Source organism: Lolium perenne, chromosome 3 (genome assembly GCF_019359855.2).
Source record: "Lolium perenne isolate Kyuss_39 chromosome 3, Kyuss_2.0, whole genome shotgun sequence".
Taxonomy (NCBI): Eukaryota; Viridiplantae; Streptophyta; class Magnoliopsida; order Poales; family Poaceae; genus Lolium; species Lolium perenne.
Genome location: NC_067246.2, coordinates 328,470,187 through 328,489,537, shown reverse-complemented (window position 1 = coordinate 328,489,537; position 19,351 = coordinate 328,470,187). Strand labels below are relative to the sequence as shown.

The 19,351-nt window shown below is 42.9% G+C and overlaps 1 protein-coding gene across 1 annotated transcript; it reads right to left on the bottom strand.

Annotated features, from left to right (window-relative positions):
* Positions 1-15,913: 15,913 nt before the first annotated feature.
* On the bottom strand, positions 15,914-19,042 carry LOC127345778 (protein FAR1-RELATED SEQUENCE 5). The gene is given in 4 exon segments (XM_071828686.1): positions 15,914-16,270; positions 16,343-17,784; positions 17,787-18,582; positions 18,788-19,042. Coding segments are annotated over 3 exon segments (2,325 nt in total). The 5' UTR covers positions 18,505-18,582; positions 18,788-19,042; the 3' UTR covers positions 15,914-16,105.
* Between the last annotated feature and the right edge of the window lie 309 nt (positions 19,043-19,351).

Genomic DNA, 19,351 nt, shown 5'->3' with positions numbered 1-19,351 from the left:
CTCATTTGCCAATTGCGGGGTTGCCGGAGTGACAGAAACCTGAGCCCCCGTTGGTATATCGATGCAGGAGGGATAGCAGGATCTCAGAGTTTAAGGCTGTGGCTAGATTTATCTTAATTACTTTCTTGTAGTTGCGGATGCTTGCAAGGGGTATAATCACAAGTATGTATTAGTCCTAGGAAGGGCGGTACATTAGCATAGGTTCACCCACACAACACTTATCAAAACAATGAAGATTAATTAGCCGTATGTAGCGAAAGCACTAGACTAAAATCCCGTGTGTCCTCAGGAACGTTTGGTTATTATAAGTAAACAAACCGGCTTGTCCTTTGTGCTAAAAAGGATTGGGCCACTTGCTGCAATTGTTACCCTCGCACTTTACTTACTCGTACTTTATTCATCTGTTACATCAAAACCCCCTGAATACTTGTCTGTGAGCATTTACAGTGAATCCTTCATCGAAACTGCTTGTCAACACCTTCTGCTCCTCGTTGGGATCGACATTCTTACTTATCGAAGATACTACGATACACCCCCTATACTTGTGGGTCATCAAGACTATTTTTTGGCGCCGTTGCCGGGGAGTGAAGCGCTATTGGTAAGTGGAATTGGTAAGGGAAATTTCTACTGTTTGTGCTGATTTTATTTCTGCCTGCTACCATAATTCATTATGGAGAGATCTTCTCTTGAGTGTTTATTTGGGAAATCTACTACTACTGCAAAGGTAGTGGATGAGGCGCCAGGTGAGGAAGAGATACCATACAAAATACCTATGAAAATTATTGAACGTGTAGTGGATAATCATATACGGGGGATGGAACTGTCCACCACCTGGAGATCATTTACTGTTCTTACATGAATTATGCGGTTTATTCAAGTGTGCAGGTATTGCTATGGATGAAGTGAGGAAGAAACTATTCTCTATATCGCTGTCTGGTAAAGCGGCGCATTGGTATAAATTACTGGATAATGGGGATTCTCTTGAATGGAATGATATTGTGCCCCAGTTTTATTCTAAGTTCTATCCTCCAAGTGAAATTCATAAGGATCGGAACCGCATATATAATTTTTGGCCTCATGATGGAGAGAGTATTGCCCAAGCATGGGGGACATTGAAGTCTTTAATGCTCAAATGCCCCATTCATGAGCTTCCTGGTAATGTTATTATTGATAATTTCTATGCAAGACTTTCTTTTGAAGACAAGACCTTGCTGGATACTTCTTGTTCTGGATCATTTACGCGCAACAAAGAAGAGTTTAAAAGGGACCTTCTTAATCGGATCCAGGAAAATACTGAAGGATGGGAGAACGACAAAGATAGAGAATCAGGTATAAATTATGATTACAAATGCATTGAAGCTTTTATGGATACTGATAAATTTCGTAATATGAGTGCTACTTATGGTCTTGATTCTCAAGTTGCTGCAAATCTTTATAAAGCTTTTGCCTCTCATTATGAATTGCCTAAGAAGAATTTTGATAAGTATCATGAACCGTATAAAGATAAAATTGATTCATCTATAAATAAATGTGTTGTTGAAACTGTTGATCATGTTATTCCTTAAGCTTATATTGAAAAAACTCCTTTCCCTGCTAAAATGAAGGAGTACTCTGTTATAAATAGTGTGGTTCATAAAAGTGAAAAGAAACCTATATAACCTGAAGAACAAATAAAAGTTGAACCTGCTGTTGCAATAGTTAAAGATCTTGTGACTGAAAATGTGAAGGATGGTCATATTATTTTCTGTGAAGATGCTTCTAATATTGTTTCACATCCTAATAAGTCTAAGAAAGCTAGTGTTCCTATGCTATCTGTTAGAATTGGAGATCATTGTTATTATGGTTTATGTGATATTGGTGCAAGCATTAGTGCTATTCCTTATGAGCTTTACACGGAGATTATGCACGAAATTGGTTCTTGTGAACTTGAAGATATTGATGTGGTAATTCGGCTCGCTAATAGAGAGACTATCTCTCCAATTGGTATTGTTCGAGATGTGGAAGTTCTATGCGGTAACATTAAATATCCTGCTGACTTTTTGGTACTTGGTTCTGCTGCTAGTAAATATTGTCCTATCATTTTTGGTAGACCTTTTCTAAATACTTGTGGAGCTATTATAGATTGCAAGAAAGAGAAAATTCTGACTAAATTTGCTGGTGAATCTTATGAGTTTAACTTCTCTAAATTTACCAAAACTCCTTATAAAGCTGATTTGCCAAATAACGATTTTAGAGTTGAACAGTGTGCATCTATTGCTCTTGCTCCTAATAATCCTTTGCAGCAACATTTGGAGAATAGTGAGAGTGAAGATTTTAGGGAAGAAAGAATTGAGCTTGATGAAATTTTCCTTCGTCAACCTATTCTTAAGCATGATTTACCGGTTGAAGATCTGGGTACAACACCGCCACCAAAGGAAGATCCTGTCTTTGATTTAAAACCATTACCTGATAATCTTAAATATGCTCATATTGATGATAAGAAAATATATCCTGTTATTATTAGTTCTAAGCTTACAGAGTTTGAAGAAGAAAGGTTATTGGAAATATTGAAGAAACACTGAGGTGCTATTGGCTACACTCTTGATGACTTGAAAGGGATTTCTCCCTCTATTTGCCAACACACCATTAATATGGAAGACGATGCAAAGCTTGTTGTTGAACCTCAGCGTCGTCTAATTCCTAAGATGAAGGATGTGGTAAGAAATGAGGTATTAAGACTTCTTGAAGCTGGTATTATATATCCTATTGCTGATAGTAGATGGGTTAGTCATGTGCATTGTGTTCCTAAGAAAGGAGGAATGACTGTTGTGCCTAATGATAATGATGAACTCATACCTCAAAGAGTAGTTGTAGGGTATAGAATGTGCATTGATTATCGTAAAGTTAATAAAGTTACTAAGAAAGATCATTACCCTTTGCCTTTTATTGATCAAATGTTAGAAAGGTTATCCAAAAATACTCATTTTTGCTTTCTTGATGGTTATTCTGGGTTTTCGCAAATTGCTGTTAAAACTAAGGATCAAGAGAAAACCACTTTCACTTGTCCCTATGGAACTTATGCTTATAGACGTATGCCTTTTGGTTTATGTAATGCTCCTGCTACTTTTCAAAGATGCATGTCTGCTATTTTTCATGGCTTTTGCGAGAGTATTGTAGAGGTATTCATGGATGATTTTTCTGTCTATGGGAATTCTTTTGATAATTGCTTGCGGAACCTTGATAAAGTTTTGCAGAGATGTGAAGAAACTAACCTTGTTCTTAATTGGGAGAAATGCCACTTTATGGTTAATGAAGGAATTGTATTGGGACATAAAATTTCCGAGAGAGGTATTGAAGTTGATAGAGCTAAAGTTGAAGCAATTGAGAAGATGCCCTATCCTAGGGATGTTAAAGGTATTCGTAGTGTTCTTGGTCATGCTGAGTTTTATAGGAGGTTTATTAAAGACTTCTCCAAGATTTCAAAGCCTCTTACTAATCTTCTTCAAAAAGATGTACCTTTTGTTTTTGATGATGATTGTAAGGAAGCTTTGAAAGCGTAAAGAAAGCCTTAACAAGCTGCTCCTATAGTTGAACCTCCCGATTGGAACTTACCATTTGAAATTATGTGTGATGCTAGTGATTTTCTTTGTAGGCGCTGTTCTTGGACAGCGAGTAAATAAAAAATTGAATGTTATTCATTATGCTAGTAAAACTCTTGATGCTGCTCAAAGGAATTATGCTACTACTGAAAAAGAATTGTTAGCTGTAGTCTTTGCTTGTGATAAGTTTAGATCTTATATTGTTGATTCAAAAGTTACTATTCATACTGATCATGCTTTGCAATCGGATACCTTATGCAAAAGAAAGATGCTAAGCCAAGGCTTATTAGATGGGTACTTCTGTTGCAAGAATTTGATTTAGATTTTGTAGATAGGAAAGGTGCTGATAATCCCTGTTGATAATTTGTCTAGATTGGAAAATATTGCTTATGATCCTGTTCCTGTTAATGATAGTTTTCCAAATGAACAATTGGCTGTAATAAAGGTGAGCTCGTGAGACAGTCCTTGGTATGCTGATTATGCTAACTTTATTGTTTCCAAGTACTTGCCTCCGACCTTTTCAGCTCAGCAAAGGAGGAAATTCTTTTATGACTTGAGGCATTATTTCTGGGATGACCCACACTTATATAAAGAAGGAGTGGATGGTATTCTGCGAAGATGTGTTCCCGAATATGAACAGCAAGAGATATTGAGTAAATGTCATGGGAGTGCTTATGGAGGACATCACGCCTGAGATAGAACCGCGCAAAAGGTTCTACAATCAGGTTTTTATTGGCCAACTCTCTTCAAAGATGCAAGGAAGTTTATTTTATCTTGTGATGAATGCCAAAGGGTTGGTAATATCTCCAGACGCAATGAAATGCCTATGAATTATACTCTTGTTATTGAACCATTTGATTGTTGGGGATTTGACTTCATGGGACCTTTTCCCTCTTCAGCAGGTACCACTCATATACTTGTCATTTGTCGATTATGTTACTAAATGGGTGGAAGCCATACCTACAAAAAGTGCTGATGGTGAGACCTCTTTAAGAATGCTTTTAGATATTATTTTTCCTCGATTTGGAGTTCCTAGATATATTATGACTGATGGAGGTTCTCATTTTATTCATGGTGGTTTTAGAAAAACTCTTGCTAAATATGACATTAATCATAGAATTGCTTCCGCGTATCATCCTCAAACTAGTGGGCAAGTAGAACTATTAAATAGAGAAATTAAATCTATCTTGCAAAAGACTGTTAATAAAACTAGAAAGAATTGGGCTAGTAAATTGAAGGAAGCACTATGGGCTTATAGAACTGCTTATAAAAATCCCATGGGAATGTCGCCTTATAAAATGGTTTATGGAAAAGCTTGTCATTTACCTTTAGAGCTAGAGCACAAAGCTTATTGGGCTGTTAGAGAATTAAATAAAGATCCTAAACTAGCTGGTAATAAGAGGTTGCTGCAATTGAGTTCTCTAGATGAATGGAGAAGTGAAGCTTATGAAAATGCTAAACTCTTTAAAGAGAAAGTTAAAAAATGGCATGATAGAAGGATTATCAAAAGAGAATTTAATATTGGGGATAAAGTCCTATTGTATCGGTCTCGTCTCAGATTCTTTGCAGGGAAATTACTCTCGAAATGAGAAGGACCATATGTTGTTGAGGAGGTGTATCGTTCAGGAGCAATAAAAATTAGCTCTCTCCAAGGCAATGCCACACAAGTGGTGAATGGACAAAGACTCAAGCATTATATCTCAGGTGATTCTTACAATGTAGATGTTGATGTTATTCGAGTGGAAACACCGGAGGCTTTCATCAAAGGACAAATTGACAGTCCGCTAGAACTCGACTTTGAATAGGTAACGATCGGTAATAAAAAGTTCGCAATTTACTTTCCGAACAATGTTTTTGGTATTTTTGGAAAATATGAAAAATTACGAGATCGAAACGGAGTGGAGGAGACGCACGAGGGCGTGCCCCCATAGGCCGGCGCGGGCCCCAGCCAGGCCGCGCCGCCCTATGAGCTGGCCGCCTCATCGCCTCTTTCCGACTCTGGTTCGACCTGGTACTTTCCTTATGAAATAAAAAATTATTCTATATAATCCCCCGGACCCCTGGAGGTCTGTATATCGTTTTCTCGACGTGTTTGGTTTCGAGCTGTTTCTGCCAGGATTTGCTTTGGATCTAGAGTCATCATGTCTTCGTCGGAAACTCAGAAGGACAGCTCCTGCAATGACGTTGACAACTTGTACATGGAGGAGCTGAGGATGCACCCCAAGGAGTTGCTGCTCGTTGATGGAGAGCTGCAGATCAAGGATGTCCAGGGTCCTAAAGGAGAAGGAAGCTTGGAAGACAGGATGGAGAAGCTAGAGCAAGAGGTCATCAAATACAAGAAGATGGCTGAGCGTGAGGTGGACATCTTCCACAAGATTGTGTCTGAACTTATTGATGCACACGAGAAGGAGACTGCAAAGCTATGGGGCGACATCCTCTCACTTCACGACACCACCAACAAACTCCAAGCTCAACTCTATGATGTTCAGAATCAGAACTGTGAGTATGAAAACAGGTTTAAACACATAAGCTATGCTGCTAGTTTCAGGATTCCCGAGACCAAGATGTCGTTTGTTGATGGAGAGCCTCTTCCTTGGAAATCTGATGATGGGAATTCATCACCACCATCGCCGAAGGAGTAATTCATCATCGATATTGGCATCCCCTTGGTTTGTTCCAAGCTTGGGGGAGTGCCGCGGTATCACATCATCACTACCTTTTACTTTTTACTATCAAGTAGTGTCATATCATGAGTAGGGAAGTTATCATATAAAATGGGTTGCAGTGTGGAAGTATCTCTCCTTTAGTTGATTGTCTATGTATCCCTTGGTGTGAGTTATCGTTATGGAATATTAATGAGAAGTCTTATCATTTACATATTGCACATCTTAATTATTTTAGTCTGCAATTCTTATTATATGATTGATCTTGTTATTAGTATTGGTATCACTTTGGGAGCACTGAATAAATCTATTTGGTTTTGGCAAACTTAGCATTGGACAATAGCAACAACACTTTGAGGTTTAAGTAGAAAAGAGAAATACATGTAGTTGTTTCATTATCTTTCTTTCTTGTTAGCTCATAGCTTATTATTCTGAAGTTAAAATTGTTTGTGCTTACAAGGAAGCTGCATGATTGTTTCTATCACATGTATATTTGTTTGTTTCCCTCGACTCTTATGCTTGCTAATTAACCTTGCTAGCCAAAGACATATCTTGAGAGGGAATACTTCTCGTGCATCCAAACCTTAACCCAAAACCTATGCCATTTGTGTCCACCATAACTACCTACTACATGGTATTTCCTGCCATTCCAAGTAAATACTTCGTGTGCTACCTTTAAACAATTCAAAATTTATTACCTCTTATTTGTGTCAATGTTTTATAGCTCATGAGGAAGTATGTGGTGTTTTATCTTTCAATCTTGTTGGGCAACGTTCACCAATGGACTAGTGGCTTCATCCGCTTATCCAATAATTTTGCAAAAAGAGCTGGCAATGGGATTCCCAGTCCCAAATTAATTAACCTAAATAGACACTCCTCCATGGTATGTGATTGTTGGCAGGCACCCGAGGATTCGGTTAGCCATGGTTTGTGAAAGAAAGGTTGGAAGGAGTGCCATACAAAAAAATAAAATGGGAGCCGCTCTTTGAAGGTTTGTCTAGCAAGGGGGTTAGAGTACCCGCTACCAGTCGTTGACAACAACAAACACCTCTCAAAATGTTACTTTCATTCTCTTTATATGATTTCAAAACTTAAAAAGCTCTAGCACATGATTTAATCCCTGCTTCCCTCTGCGAAGGGCCTGTCTTTTACTTTATGTTGAGTCAGTAAACCTATTTCCCTCCATCTTAAGCAAGCATTTGAGTTGTTGTGATCAAACCATTATATTGTGATTTACCTCATCATGTCTTTTATTCTTCCTTGTTTAGTACAAGTTTTATCTGAATGAATATAGCTTTGCAAGTTATCAATGATCATGAGGAGGTTATTATGATTGAGTATGCAAGTTGTGCCATATAAACTTTAACATAAGAGCGCTGCTCGATAGATAAGTATAACCTGTTAACTGTTCTTTGACCAAGAACGAAGTTTGCCATCACCAACTATGATTTCTTATGCACCTTTATTTGTGATTACCTTATACTTGTTTCAAGTTGAATTATATGAGGAAGTTGTTTACTAAAATGTCTTGTGTGAATGAATATGAAGCTTCTTGTCCGTATTTTATTTATCGACTCTTCACTCCATAAACATGTGGTCCTGTTTACCGAGTTCAGTTTCGCTTGGGGACAAGCGAAGTCTAAGCTTGGGGGGGTTGATACGTCCAATTTGCATCACTATTTTATATCATAATTTGCTGTTATTCATTGATATATTTCATATTTGGAGATGATACTTATGTTATTTCATCTATTTTGCATGATTCATGATTATTGGAGGATCGCGCACCGGAGTCAGGATTCTACTGGAAAAAGCGCCGTCAGAATGCAATATTTCGGAAGATCAACAGTCGACGGAAATTATATGAAAAATCCTATTTTTCCAGAAGACGAAGGGAGCCAGAAGGGGGAGCCGAGGGGACCCGAGGTGGGCCCACCTCATAGGCCGGCGCGGCCCAAGGCCTGGCCGCGCCGCCCTGTGAGGAGGGGGCCCACAACCCCCTCTTGCCTCCTTTTCTTCGCGAACGTCTTCGTCCCAAAAACCTAAGCTCCAGGGGATAGGTCGCGAAGGGACACAGCCGCCTCTGCGAGGCGGAGAACACCAGAGAGAAAAGAGCTCTCCGGCGGGCTGAGATCCGCCGGGGAAATTCCCTCCCGGAGGGGGAAATCGACGCCATCGTCACCGCCATCGAGTTGGACATCATCTCCATCGCCATCATCATCATCTTCATCATCATCACTGCCGTCTCCACCGCTGCACATCGTCACCGCTGTAGCAATTTGGGTTTGATCTTGATTGTTTGATAGGGGAAACTCTCCCGGTGTTGATTTCTACTTGTTATTGATGCTATTGAGTGAAACCATTGAACCAAGGTTTATGTTCAGATTGTTATTCATCATCATATCACCTCTGATCATATTCCATATGATGTCTCGTGAGTAGTTCGTTTAGTTCTTGAGGACATGGGTGAAGTCTAAATATTAGTAGTGAAGTATGGTTGAGTAATATTCAATGTTATGATATTTAAGTTGTGGTGTTATTCTTCTAGTGGTGTCGTGTGAACGTCGACTACACGACACTTCACCTTTATGGGCCTAGGGGAATGCATCTTGTACTCGTTTGCCAATTGCGGGGTTGCCGGAGTGACAGAAACCTGAGCCCCCGTTGGTATATCGATGCAGGAGGGATAGCAGGATCTCAGAGTTTAAGGCTGTGGTTAGATTTATCTTAATTACTTTCTTGTAGTTGCGGATGCTTGCAAGGGGTATAATCACAAGTATGTATTAGTCCTAGGAAGGGCGGTACATTAGCATAGGTTCACCCACACAACACTTATCAAAACAATGAAGATTAATTAGCCGTATGTAGCGAAAGCACTAGACTAAAATCCCGTGTGTCCTCAGGAACGTTTGGTTATTATAAGTAAACAAACCGGCTTGTCCTTTTGCTAAAAAGGATTGGGCCACTTGCTGCAATTGTTATCCTCGCCCTTTACTTACTCGTACTTTATTCATCTGTTACATCAAAACCCCCTGAATACTTGTCTGTGAGCATTTACAGTGAATCCTTCATCGAAACTGCTTGTCAACACCTTCTGCTCCTCGTTGGGATCGACATTCTTACTTATCGAAGATACTACGATACACCCCTATACTTGTGGGTCATCACGGCGCAACACCAGGGATTCCGGCGCCAACGTGGAACCTGCACAACACAACCAAATTACTTTGCCCCAACGTAACAGTGATGTTGTCAACCTCACTGGCTTGCTGTAACAAAGGATTAGATGTATAGTGTGGAAGATGATGTTTGCAGAAAACAGTAGAACGAGTATTGCAGTAGATTGTATTCGATGTAAAAGAATGGACCGGGGTCCACAGTTTACTAGAGGTGTCTCTCCCATAAGAAATAGCATATTGGGTAAACAAATTACAGTTTGGCAATTGACAAATAAAGAGAGCATAACAATGCACATACATGTTATGATGAGTAGTGTGAGATTTAATTGGGCATTACGACAAAGTACATAGACCGCTATCCAGCATGCATCTATGCCTAAAAAGTCCACCTTCAGGTTATCATCCGAACCCCCTCCAGTATTAAGTTGCAAACAACAGACAAATTGCATTAAGTATGGTGCGTAATGTAATCAACAAATACATCCTTAGATATAGAATTGATGTTTTATCCCTAGTGGCAACAGCACATCCACAACCTTAGAGGTTGCTGTCACTCCCCCAGATTTAATGGAGGCATGAACCCACTATCGAGTATAAATACTCTCTCTTGGAGTTACAAGCAATGACTTGGCCAGAGCCTCTACTAGCAACGGAGAGCATGCAAGATCATAAACAACATATAGATAGATTGATAATCAACATAGCATAATATTCATTATTCATCGGATCCCAACAAACGCACATGTAGCTTTACAGATAGATGATCTTGATCATGTTAGGCAGCTCACAAGATCAGACAATGATAGCACAATGAGGAGAAGACAACCATCTAGCTATTGCTATGGACCCATAGTCCAGGGGTGAACTACTCACACATCAATCCGGAGGCGACCATGGCGGTGTAGAGTCCTCCGGGAGATGATTACCCTCTCCGGCAGGGTGCCGGAGGCGATCTCCTGAATCCCCCAAGATGGGATTGGCGGCGGCGGCGTCTCTGGAAGGTTTTCCGTATCGTGGCTCTCGGTACTGGGGCTATTATCGACGAAGGCTTAAGTAGGCGGAAGGGTAAGTCAGGGGGCGTCACGAGGGGCCCAGACGCCAGGGCCGCGCGGCCAGCTCCTGGGCCGCGCCGCCCTATTGTCTGGCCACCTCGTGGCCCCACTTCGTCTCTCCCTCGGTCTTCTGGAAGCTTCGTGGAAAAATAGGACCCTGGGCGTTGATTTCGTCCAATTCCGAGAATATTTCCTTACTAGGATTTCTGAAACCAAAAACAGCAGAAACAAAGAATCGGCTCTTCGGCATCTCGTTAATAGGTTAGTGCTGGAAAATGCATAATAATGACATATAATGTGTATAAAACATGTGAGAATCATCATAAAAGTAGCATGGAACATAAGAAATTATAGATACGTTTGAGACGTATCAAGCACGGAGATGGCCGGAGCACGGCGGCGGCCATGGCGGCGACGCCATCGCCACGGGCATCGCGAGAGGTTAGGGTTAGGGCGAGCGAGTGAGAGAGACGAGTGAGTGAGCGAGGTGGGCCGCTTCGGCGCCACCGACCCGTTATGGGACACGCCTTAGTGGGCTGTCCCATGGGCCTTAGTTAGTGGGCTGGCCCAATAGGGGCCAGGGGTATTCTGGTCATTTTACAAATAAGAAAAAGGCCAGAATTTCACCAATTTTTAGTAAATAAAATACAACTCTAAAAATCCATTAAAAATTGGATTAGTGAATGAAAAATTATTCTTAACCAGAATAAAATATGAAATAGAATTTAAGAAACAAATTCAAATTTATGAATTTGATGAATTTAAAATAATAACTTGGAATTCCAAACTATTATTTCCTTGTATTTAAAAAATCAAGGAAAAATCTCAAATAAGTTCAAATACTTATTCTCAAACATTTCAAAATAAAATTCTATTATTCCAAGTCATTTCTATTGAGACAGGTATTTTTCAAAGAAAAATACTCTATTCCCTATTTATTCCAAAAATATAGAGACAACTCTATTATTTCAACTCATTTTTGGAATGAATAATGAATCACCAAGTAAAGTAGTTTTACTTTGAATTATTTTACTTTATGAGAATTAAAGTGGTTTACACATTAAAGCAATTGCAAGTTACTGCCAAAGGCATAAATCTTAAACTCAACCCTAAATTGCTATAACTCAGCGGGGTAAAGGGATTCAACATAAAATAATACATCCATGATTGCATTATTTGGATTTTATAATATTGTCATTACCGGACAATGATGCTTCTTACAGAACCTGAGGTCCAGGTTCCATCAACTGCATTGAACTGCACTATCTCGCAGTCCACAGGCAAGTTCACCCTTGCTCATGTCAACTTGATTATTTTCTACTACTTCAAAGCTATATACTTATCATTCCTGCATCGCAAATAAAATGTTACTTTCCAACTATGAATATGACTATGTGGCTGGCAATGGAACCATGGTATGTGTTGATATGGTGGAAGTTCCATTGCATGGGTTATATTAACCTAGGATTAACCACCAATGCCGTCCAGTGATTCTAGCGCCGTACAAACCGCGTTAACCATGAGATCTATAATGGCTCTAGGGAAGCCAGCCGTATCTTTTCCCTTCTGCACGCCAACGGACTGGTAGAGCTGCGGGGTGTTGGAGGCACTGCCGTAGGTTGAGATAGCCTTTTAAATCCCCATCCATTAGTGATGTTAGCTCTACGGTCTATGATGGATTGTCCAAAGTACACCGTGAGTGAAGCCGTATTATCGGGAGAAGTCTACTGGGGGTGTACGGGTGGACAAAAGGGTGGGTTTGCAGTCGCGGAGAAGGCGGTGTGGGCTTGGATCTTTATACCTGGCCTCACACCAAAGGAAGTGTGAACGGGGGCAAGTCCCTGCGGATGGCAAAAAGGGTGGGATCTCTTGTGGGAAAAGTAACGCACCTCTGCAGAGTGTATCAAATTGTGGCTGTCACTCCTTGTTCCGGGAAGGGAACTGCGAACGCGGCAGGAAAGGAACTCCATGAAGTTCTGGTCAACCTGTGAAGACTGACGGGCATAGTTTTCATAATAAAAGCAACCTTTTGAAGAAATGATTACGAAACATGCATTGACCTGCGATTTCCTGATCAATGGTCGTAGCTAGTGCATCAAACACCTTTTACTCTTTTAGAACTTGCTGAGTACCTCTGTACTCACTTTCTTTCGACACCCTTGCTAGAGTGTGATCCGGAAGTGGAGGCCATCAACGATGGAGCACCAGAAGGAAGTTACGAGCTAGTCTACGAGGAACCTGATCTTACCGGCGGAGTTGAAGGAGTAGACTATGGGATAGTCTACGGACCCGATGACACGGAGGTGGAGGAGTAGTGATAAACCCTAGCATCATAGAGCCGAACAACGTAGAACTTCCTAAATAAGTTGTTGAGCTCTCTTTTATATATGGTTATAAGTTGTAATCGTACTTAAGTAGTATCTTAGGGTGTTCTCATAGGACATGTGAGAATACCAGCTTGTTAAGACAATGTTTGTAATAATATATGGAGTGTTATGACCTGCAATGTTTCTGTTGTACCACTCTGAGGGATATGGCAATTTGTGAAGAAGTCCCTTCACAAAGATCATATCAACGACTTGTATACTACAACATGCAGTAGTATGCTGGGTCACCGCACTCCTCCCGTCGTGGGCGACGATCATCATGGCGAGGGCGAGTGTCGCGACGAGCCACGTTGGCGGAGGAGGTGAACCCCGGCTCATCGGATTTGTGCTGCCGGTCAAAGGCTTGTACTTGAGTGAGGAGTTCGGCGAGGGTGGTGTTGGGGTTGGCGTTGACAGCAGTGCGAAGATTGTTGTAGTGACTCCCGAGTCCTTGCAGGACATAGTAGACAAGTTCGTCATCGTCGAGAGGTTTTCCCACCGCGGCAAGTTCGGCGGCGATACACTTCATCTTGGCAACATATTTTTCCGCAGACATATCACCCTTGCGAGTGTCATTGAGAGCCGAGCGAAGCTGTTGGATCCTGGTCTTGGACTGGCCAGAGACGTGGGTATTAAGGGCTGCCCAAACAACAGCCGAGGAGTCGAGGCCGACGACGTGAGCAAGCACATCGGGTGACAGCGCATTGAGAAGCCAGCGTAGAACTTGCTGATCGCGGGAGATCCACGCCTCATAGTTAGGGTTGACGATGGTGATCGGCTTGTTGTTGGCGTCCTCGATGGAGACAGACTCATCAGGCGCCTTGTCCTTGCCTTCAACCAGATCAAGAACACGGGCGCCACGCAGCGCAGGGATCACCAGCGCCTTCCATACGAGCGCGTTTTCACGCGTAAGCGGCTGAGATGGAGGCGTCCCAAGCGCAGCAGCGAGAGCGGTGGCGGACATTGACGAAGAGGTGGCCATCGAACCGGAGACAAGGACGACGACAGAGACAAGGCAGTGGTTTTGGCGATGTTTTGGCTTGGCGTAAGCGGCGGCGGCAGCAACGGTTGCGGCGGCGGCTAGGGTTTATAGTTTTTGGTGTGTAGGCGGCGGCAGCAGCAGCAAGTGCGACGGCGGCGACTAGGGTTTGTTGGTTTTTTTATGTAGGTGGCGGCGGTAGCAACAGGTGCAACGGCGGCGGCTAGGTTTTGTAGAGGTTGGCGGTGGCGGCAGACTAAGGCTGCGGCGGCGGCAGATGATGTTGGCGGCGGCAAGGTGCGGCGGCGGCGACGATTTTTTTTTAGGGTTTTGGCAGCTAGAGGGAAGAGACCCGCTCTGATACCATGTTGGTTTTGGTGTAACGATGCGTGCCCTTTCGGGCCATCGGTTGCGTGTTATATAGAGTAGGGAAAAGCCCCCTACGTGGCAGTACATGAGATGTACGTGTATAGTCGGAGTACTACTCCGTACATATACACGTACCATATTACATACGCTAACAACACTAACCACTGGTTATTGCTGAACCATAACCATCCCCGTGCAGGAAAATTTTCTCCGTTCCCATTCCCATTAACTGTCATGGGGCCAGGTCTTTTACCATCCCCGTCCCCATCGGGTAAACAAACAACCATCGGTTAACCATTCCCGCTTTAGCTAGTAACTATGAGTACAAATAAAATGACAACATGGTAGGATGACGGGGCTGGCTGGATCAGGAGTTTAGAAAGGAGAGGCGAGCATTTGGGAGTTGGTATTTGGGGGCTACGGTGGTTGGGGACGGGAGAGGAAATGTGAGCACAATATGATTAAGGTTTTCTGGTATCTATACATACCTATCTTGTACCCTAGTGCCACATGTCATGTGCCTAACGAGAATTTCACGGTTATCGGGTATGGATAGTGGTAACACAGATCCATCCCCACCTTGCCAAATGGGAAGAGTTTGCCTCCAATAAGACCCCCACGGGGATGAAGTAACCAAAACCATTCCCTAATAGATGAATTAACCACCGGGATCGGGGAATGGGCCCCATTGCCGAATTCGACTGGGAGCGGATTTATTTGGGAGTGTGCCTAGGCTGAATGTCGTCTCCGTGTTTGCATAGAATCGGGCGGCCCAAAGAAGCAGAGTGGGCTTCTACTCGTGGCCCACCAATCCCCAGGCTCCCCATCGTCCCGTTCCAACCACCAAACCCCTCGGCGAACTGCGCTCACGCTCCAGGCGGCCTCCACTCGACGCCCCTTTTCCCGGACTGAGATCCAGTGCCCTGTCTATTACAAGTCACAGCGTGCCCCGAGCCCTCTAATCCACCGTTCAAATCAATCCAATGGACAACAGCAGCAAGGCACGGGTCAAAGCAGTCAATCCCCACGCAGCAGCCAGAAACGAGCCCAGCCCTTCGTCCTCGTCCTTGCGCACAGCTCTTGGGGCAGACCGGCAGAGCTTGCTGGTCCGGCCGCCGCCGCTGCGCCCACCTCCGGCGACGAAGGAGCTCTCGGGGCGGCACACGCAATCTCCCTCCGCCTACCTCTAGCTGCGACGAAGCGCCGGAGAAAACGGCCACGACGAAGCGCCGGAGAAGACGGCCGCAACGGCGGCCTCCGCCCAGAGCTCCACATGCTCGCTCCTTCCAACTCCGACGGAGCACTTGGACTGCATGCTGACGCACCGTCTGCTCTTCCTTTCCGCTGGTGGATGGGGATCCAGCGCCTTGCAACCTCACATGAACGAAGCAAGAGCAGCATAACTGGAAAAACAGTTCAGTTAACACTCACGGCAGAACATGTTTGCAGTTTCAGTTTACCAAAACAACATCAATTTGGCAAAAAAATTGAGCACTCTGACAATATACCTCAGCGTGTTAACACAAATCTGAGAAAATCTGGGCAATAAATGAGCAACATACAGATTGGAGCAACATACATACATATTGGAGCAATATACAGATTGAGCAAGATAGAACCTAGGCAATATATAACCAACAACAAACTGATTATACTGATTATACAAGGGATCTGAACCAAAGCTTTATAAAAAGAACATATTATACAGGCAAAAGATGCAATTTTGAGTCACATAGCAATGAAATTTTATAGCATTTGATACTCAAATTCTGCATTCTTACATAAAGTAGGCCATTCTACTTATACACTTCGGCCACACACGACTATAGTTAGCCCCAAAATCCAAAAAACTATAGTCAGCCCTGTCCAAAATATTACTCAACCATGTCCAAAATAACTATCTAACAAGCTTGTACAGGCTAGAACATATCTTCATCATAAACACCACAATGGGGAGCTGTCAAGAGCTCAGTAAAACTCATGATTGCATTACATTCTTGAAGCTCCACATTTGCTCCTTTATGGCTGCCATCCTTCTTCTTCACTCCTACTTGAGGCTCTACACCATCATGTTTCTTTTGTTGCTGCAATAAAAATGATAGTAAGTAGTTTAGGAATGAATAGTAATAACACATCATGTACAAATTGCTATATACCTTTGCTCCTTTGTTTTTTGATGTGGTAACTTTAGTTGGCTTCCGCTTCCCCTTGAGTAACTTATCAAGCCAAGTTTTCTTCCTCCTCAAATTCTTTGATTGTACCTCTTTCTTCTTGAGCTTTGCGGCACTAAGAAGCTCATTTGGTAGTTGCACATTTGGGTCAATATTTTCTTGATCATTGCATGGATTAACGGAAGCATTGGTAGTTGCATTAAGTTTATCTTCTATTTGTGGACCAACAAAATCAATTGCATTTTCTAACATCAAACAACACTCTTCGGAGTTGGCTACTTTACGTGCCAAACTATGAAATTTGTGGGACAAATGCTTGTACCGAAGTTGAGCTTCCAACTTTGGATTTTCGACCACATTCCTTCCTTGTCTATCTTGTATGCTTCCATTGCGTGCTTCTCTAGTCCATCTTTTTAGGATATAATGTGTTGGCAATGTCTTTATGTTCATTAGATCAAGAACTTTGAGACTATGTCCACACAATATTCCCGTCCTATCGAACATTCCACAACTACATGCGGCTGTTTTGGTCAAAGGATCACCAATCACCATGCGCTCATCCTCAAATTTTAAATCACCATGCAAAATAGAAACCGCAAATTTGTTATCCTCATCCAATACTCTAGTGCACGCAGCCATGGCTCTTTCATATTCACCTTGAAAAGCTTCAAAAATAATTGGAGTGTACTCTTTGCTTGCTTGCACCAACATAGGTGTGTGCATCTTGATTCTTGGTATCTTCTTCCTTGCCTCAAATTCAGATTGCAATTCCTGTCTTCTTTTTACCTCCACTGTCCTCTCAAAATGCATCAAGAACCGAACAATATGAAAATCTGATTTCAAATGGTTTTTCAATGAATTGTTGAAGCTCTCACTAAGTTGTGTACTTCTCACTCCCAAACTGAACACATCTCTCATATAGCATTCAGCCCACTTTTCTTTCAACTTGTAGATACTATCTAACCAACTTTGCTTATGCACTTTATGTCTCATATTGTCAAATGCTTCTTCAAATTCTGCTTTGTCCTCATAGCCATACATGCATTCACTAAAATCTGTGAGAATATGAGACTCTTCCTCTTCATCTTTCTCTTCATCTTTCTCTTTCTCTTTCCCTTCATCTTTTTCTTCGCCCTTCAATGGAGATAAATGTTTGACCGCATTTTGCATTATATGGAAGGTGCACAATCCATGGTATGATTCTGTGAAGACTTTCCCTATAGCTTTCCCCATTGCGGCATCTTGATCCGTATAAATAGTTCGAGGCTGCCTTCCATTATGTGTAGCTAGAAAAGTCTCAAAAAGCCATACAAATGAGTCACATGTTTCATCAAATAGCAACGCAGCACCAAAAATGGTGGTTTCTCTAAACTGATTGAGCCCAAGAAAAACACCAAAGGGCCTGTATTCTTTGTTTGTGCCAAAGTAGTATCAAATGTGACAACATCACCAAAGTGTGCATAGTCAAGAACCATTTTAGCATCAACCCAGAATATGTTGGCTATATTCTCCTCACAATCCAACTGCAGATCATATTGGAAAGATGGGTTCTCGATGATCTTATCATGGAAATACTTCAGCATACTACCCGCTTGTCCAAAAGCCAACTCTCTTTGTCGTTTGCTTCGCAAGTAATTCTTTTGGTCACGACAAGTGTAGCCGAGGTTAAATGGTCCACCAACTCGACGACAAGCTAACTCATGTGCAGCTTTGGGCATGATTCCAGAATCCTCAGCGGCTTCTATTTCAAAAGCTTGTACCTCTGAAATCTTTCTTTGCGATGACATCAAGTGGCAGGTTTGTGGCAACTGTAGGTAATGATTGTGTTCCAGCTGAATATCCGTGGCTTCATAATTGTTTTCCACTCGATCCAATGTTATGATCATCCGATCTTTGCAATTTGTTCTTGTTTCAGCTCTACTACGCTTTGGCACATGATCCAATGTTAACCCTTTTTTCCGAATACCCTCATTCGAACAAACAAATCTGCATGAAGATACTTGACCATCACACTTGCTTATATGCTTGTTTCTCTTCCTCACATCAAACCCTGCACGACCTCCATATGCAAGCCAAAACATCCAAGCTTCATCTGGATTTCTGAACCTCATACCAACCCGAGGTATCCACTTCTCAATTTCTCCCATTACAGAAGACTTGCAAATGCACAAAATAAATTTTTTTTCTCAAATTGCATAGCACATCACCCCAATCAGCAAAATAACCTGTCAAATACAACAATACAAATATCATACAAATCCTCACGCAGGCTACCTGCAGTATTACAACACAAGATCTGGCCTAAACTATTTACGCATATCATTGATGAACCTACTGGAAACAGTCTATATGCAGGACACAAAAACCTACTGAAAACAGTCCATATGCTGGACACAAACATTATGAATTGAGCTGATTACTCATGATTACCTGCAAGATTTGTCGCAGAGGGGAGTCGTCGGCGCCGGGCGGACGTCGCAGGGCGGAGGGAGTCGCCGGCCCAGAGCGGAGGAGGCCGCCGCGGAGGAAGATCCCGTCGAAGCGGGCGGGGAGGAGGATCCCGCCGGGACGGGCGGAGGGAGCCGGCGGCAGGAGCGTGCTCCTCTCCCCTTGCGCCGGCGGCGTCGCACAGCGGCGGCACAGCTCTGCCCGGGAACGCCCGCGCAGTCTCCTTCTTTTCCCGCGTGTCCCTCGATTTTTTTCTGCGCTCGTTTCTGGCTGCTGGGTGGGAATTGACTGCTCTGACCCGTGCCTTGCTGCTGCTGTCCATTGGATTGATTTGAACGGTGGATTAGAGGGCTCGGGGCACACTGTGACTTGCAATAGACGGGGCACTGGATCTCAGTCCCCTTTTCCCGCCGCACGGACCCTAAACCCTAGCCCGGCCCCGGCGAGGCGCCGGAGATGATGCAGCAGCAGCAGCAGCAGCAGCAGCCGCCGCCGCCGCCTCCGCCGCAGCACCCGCCGCCGCAGCAGCCCGGCGGCGGGGACTTC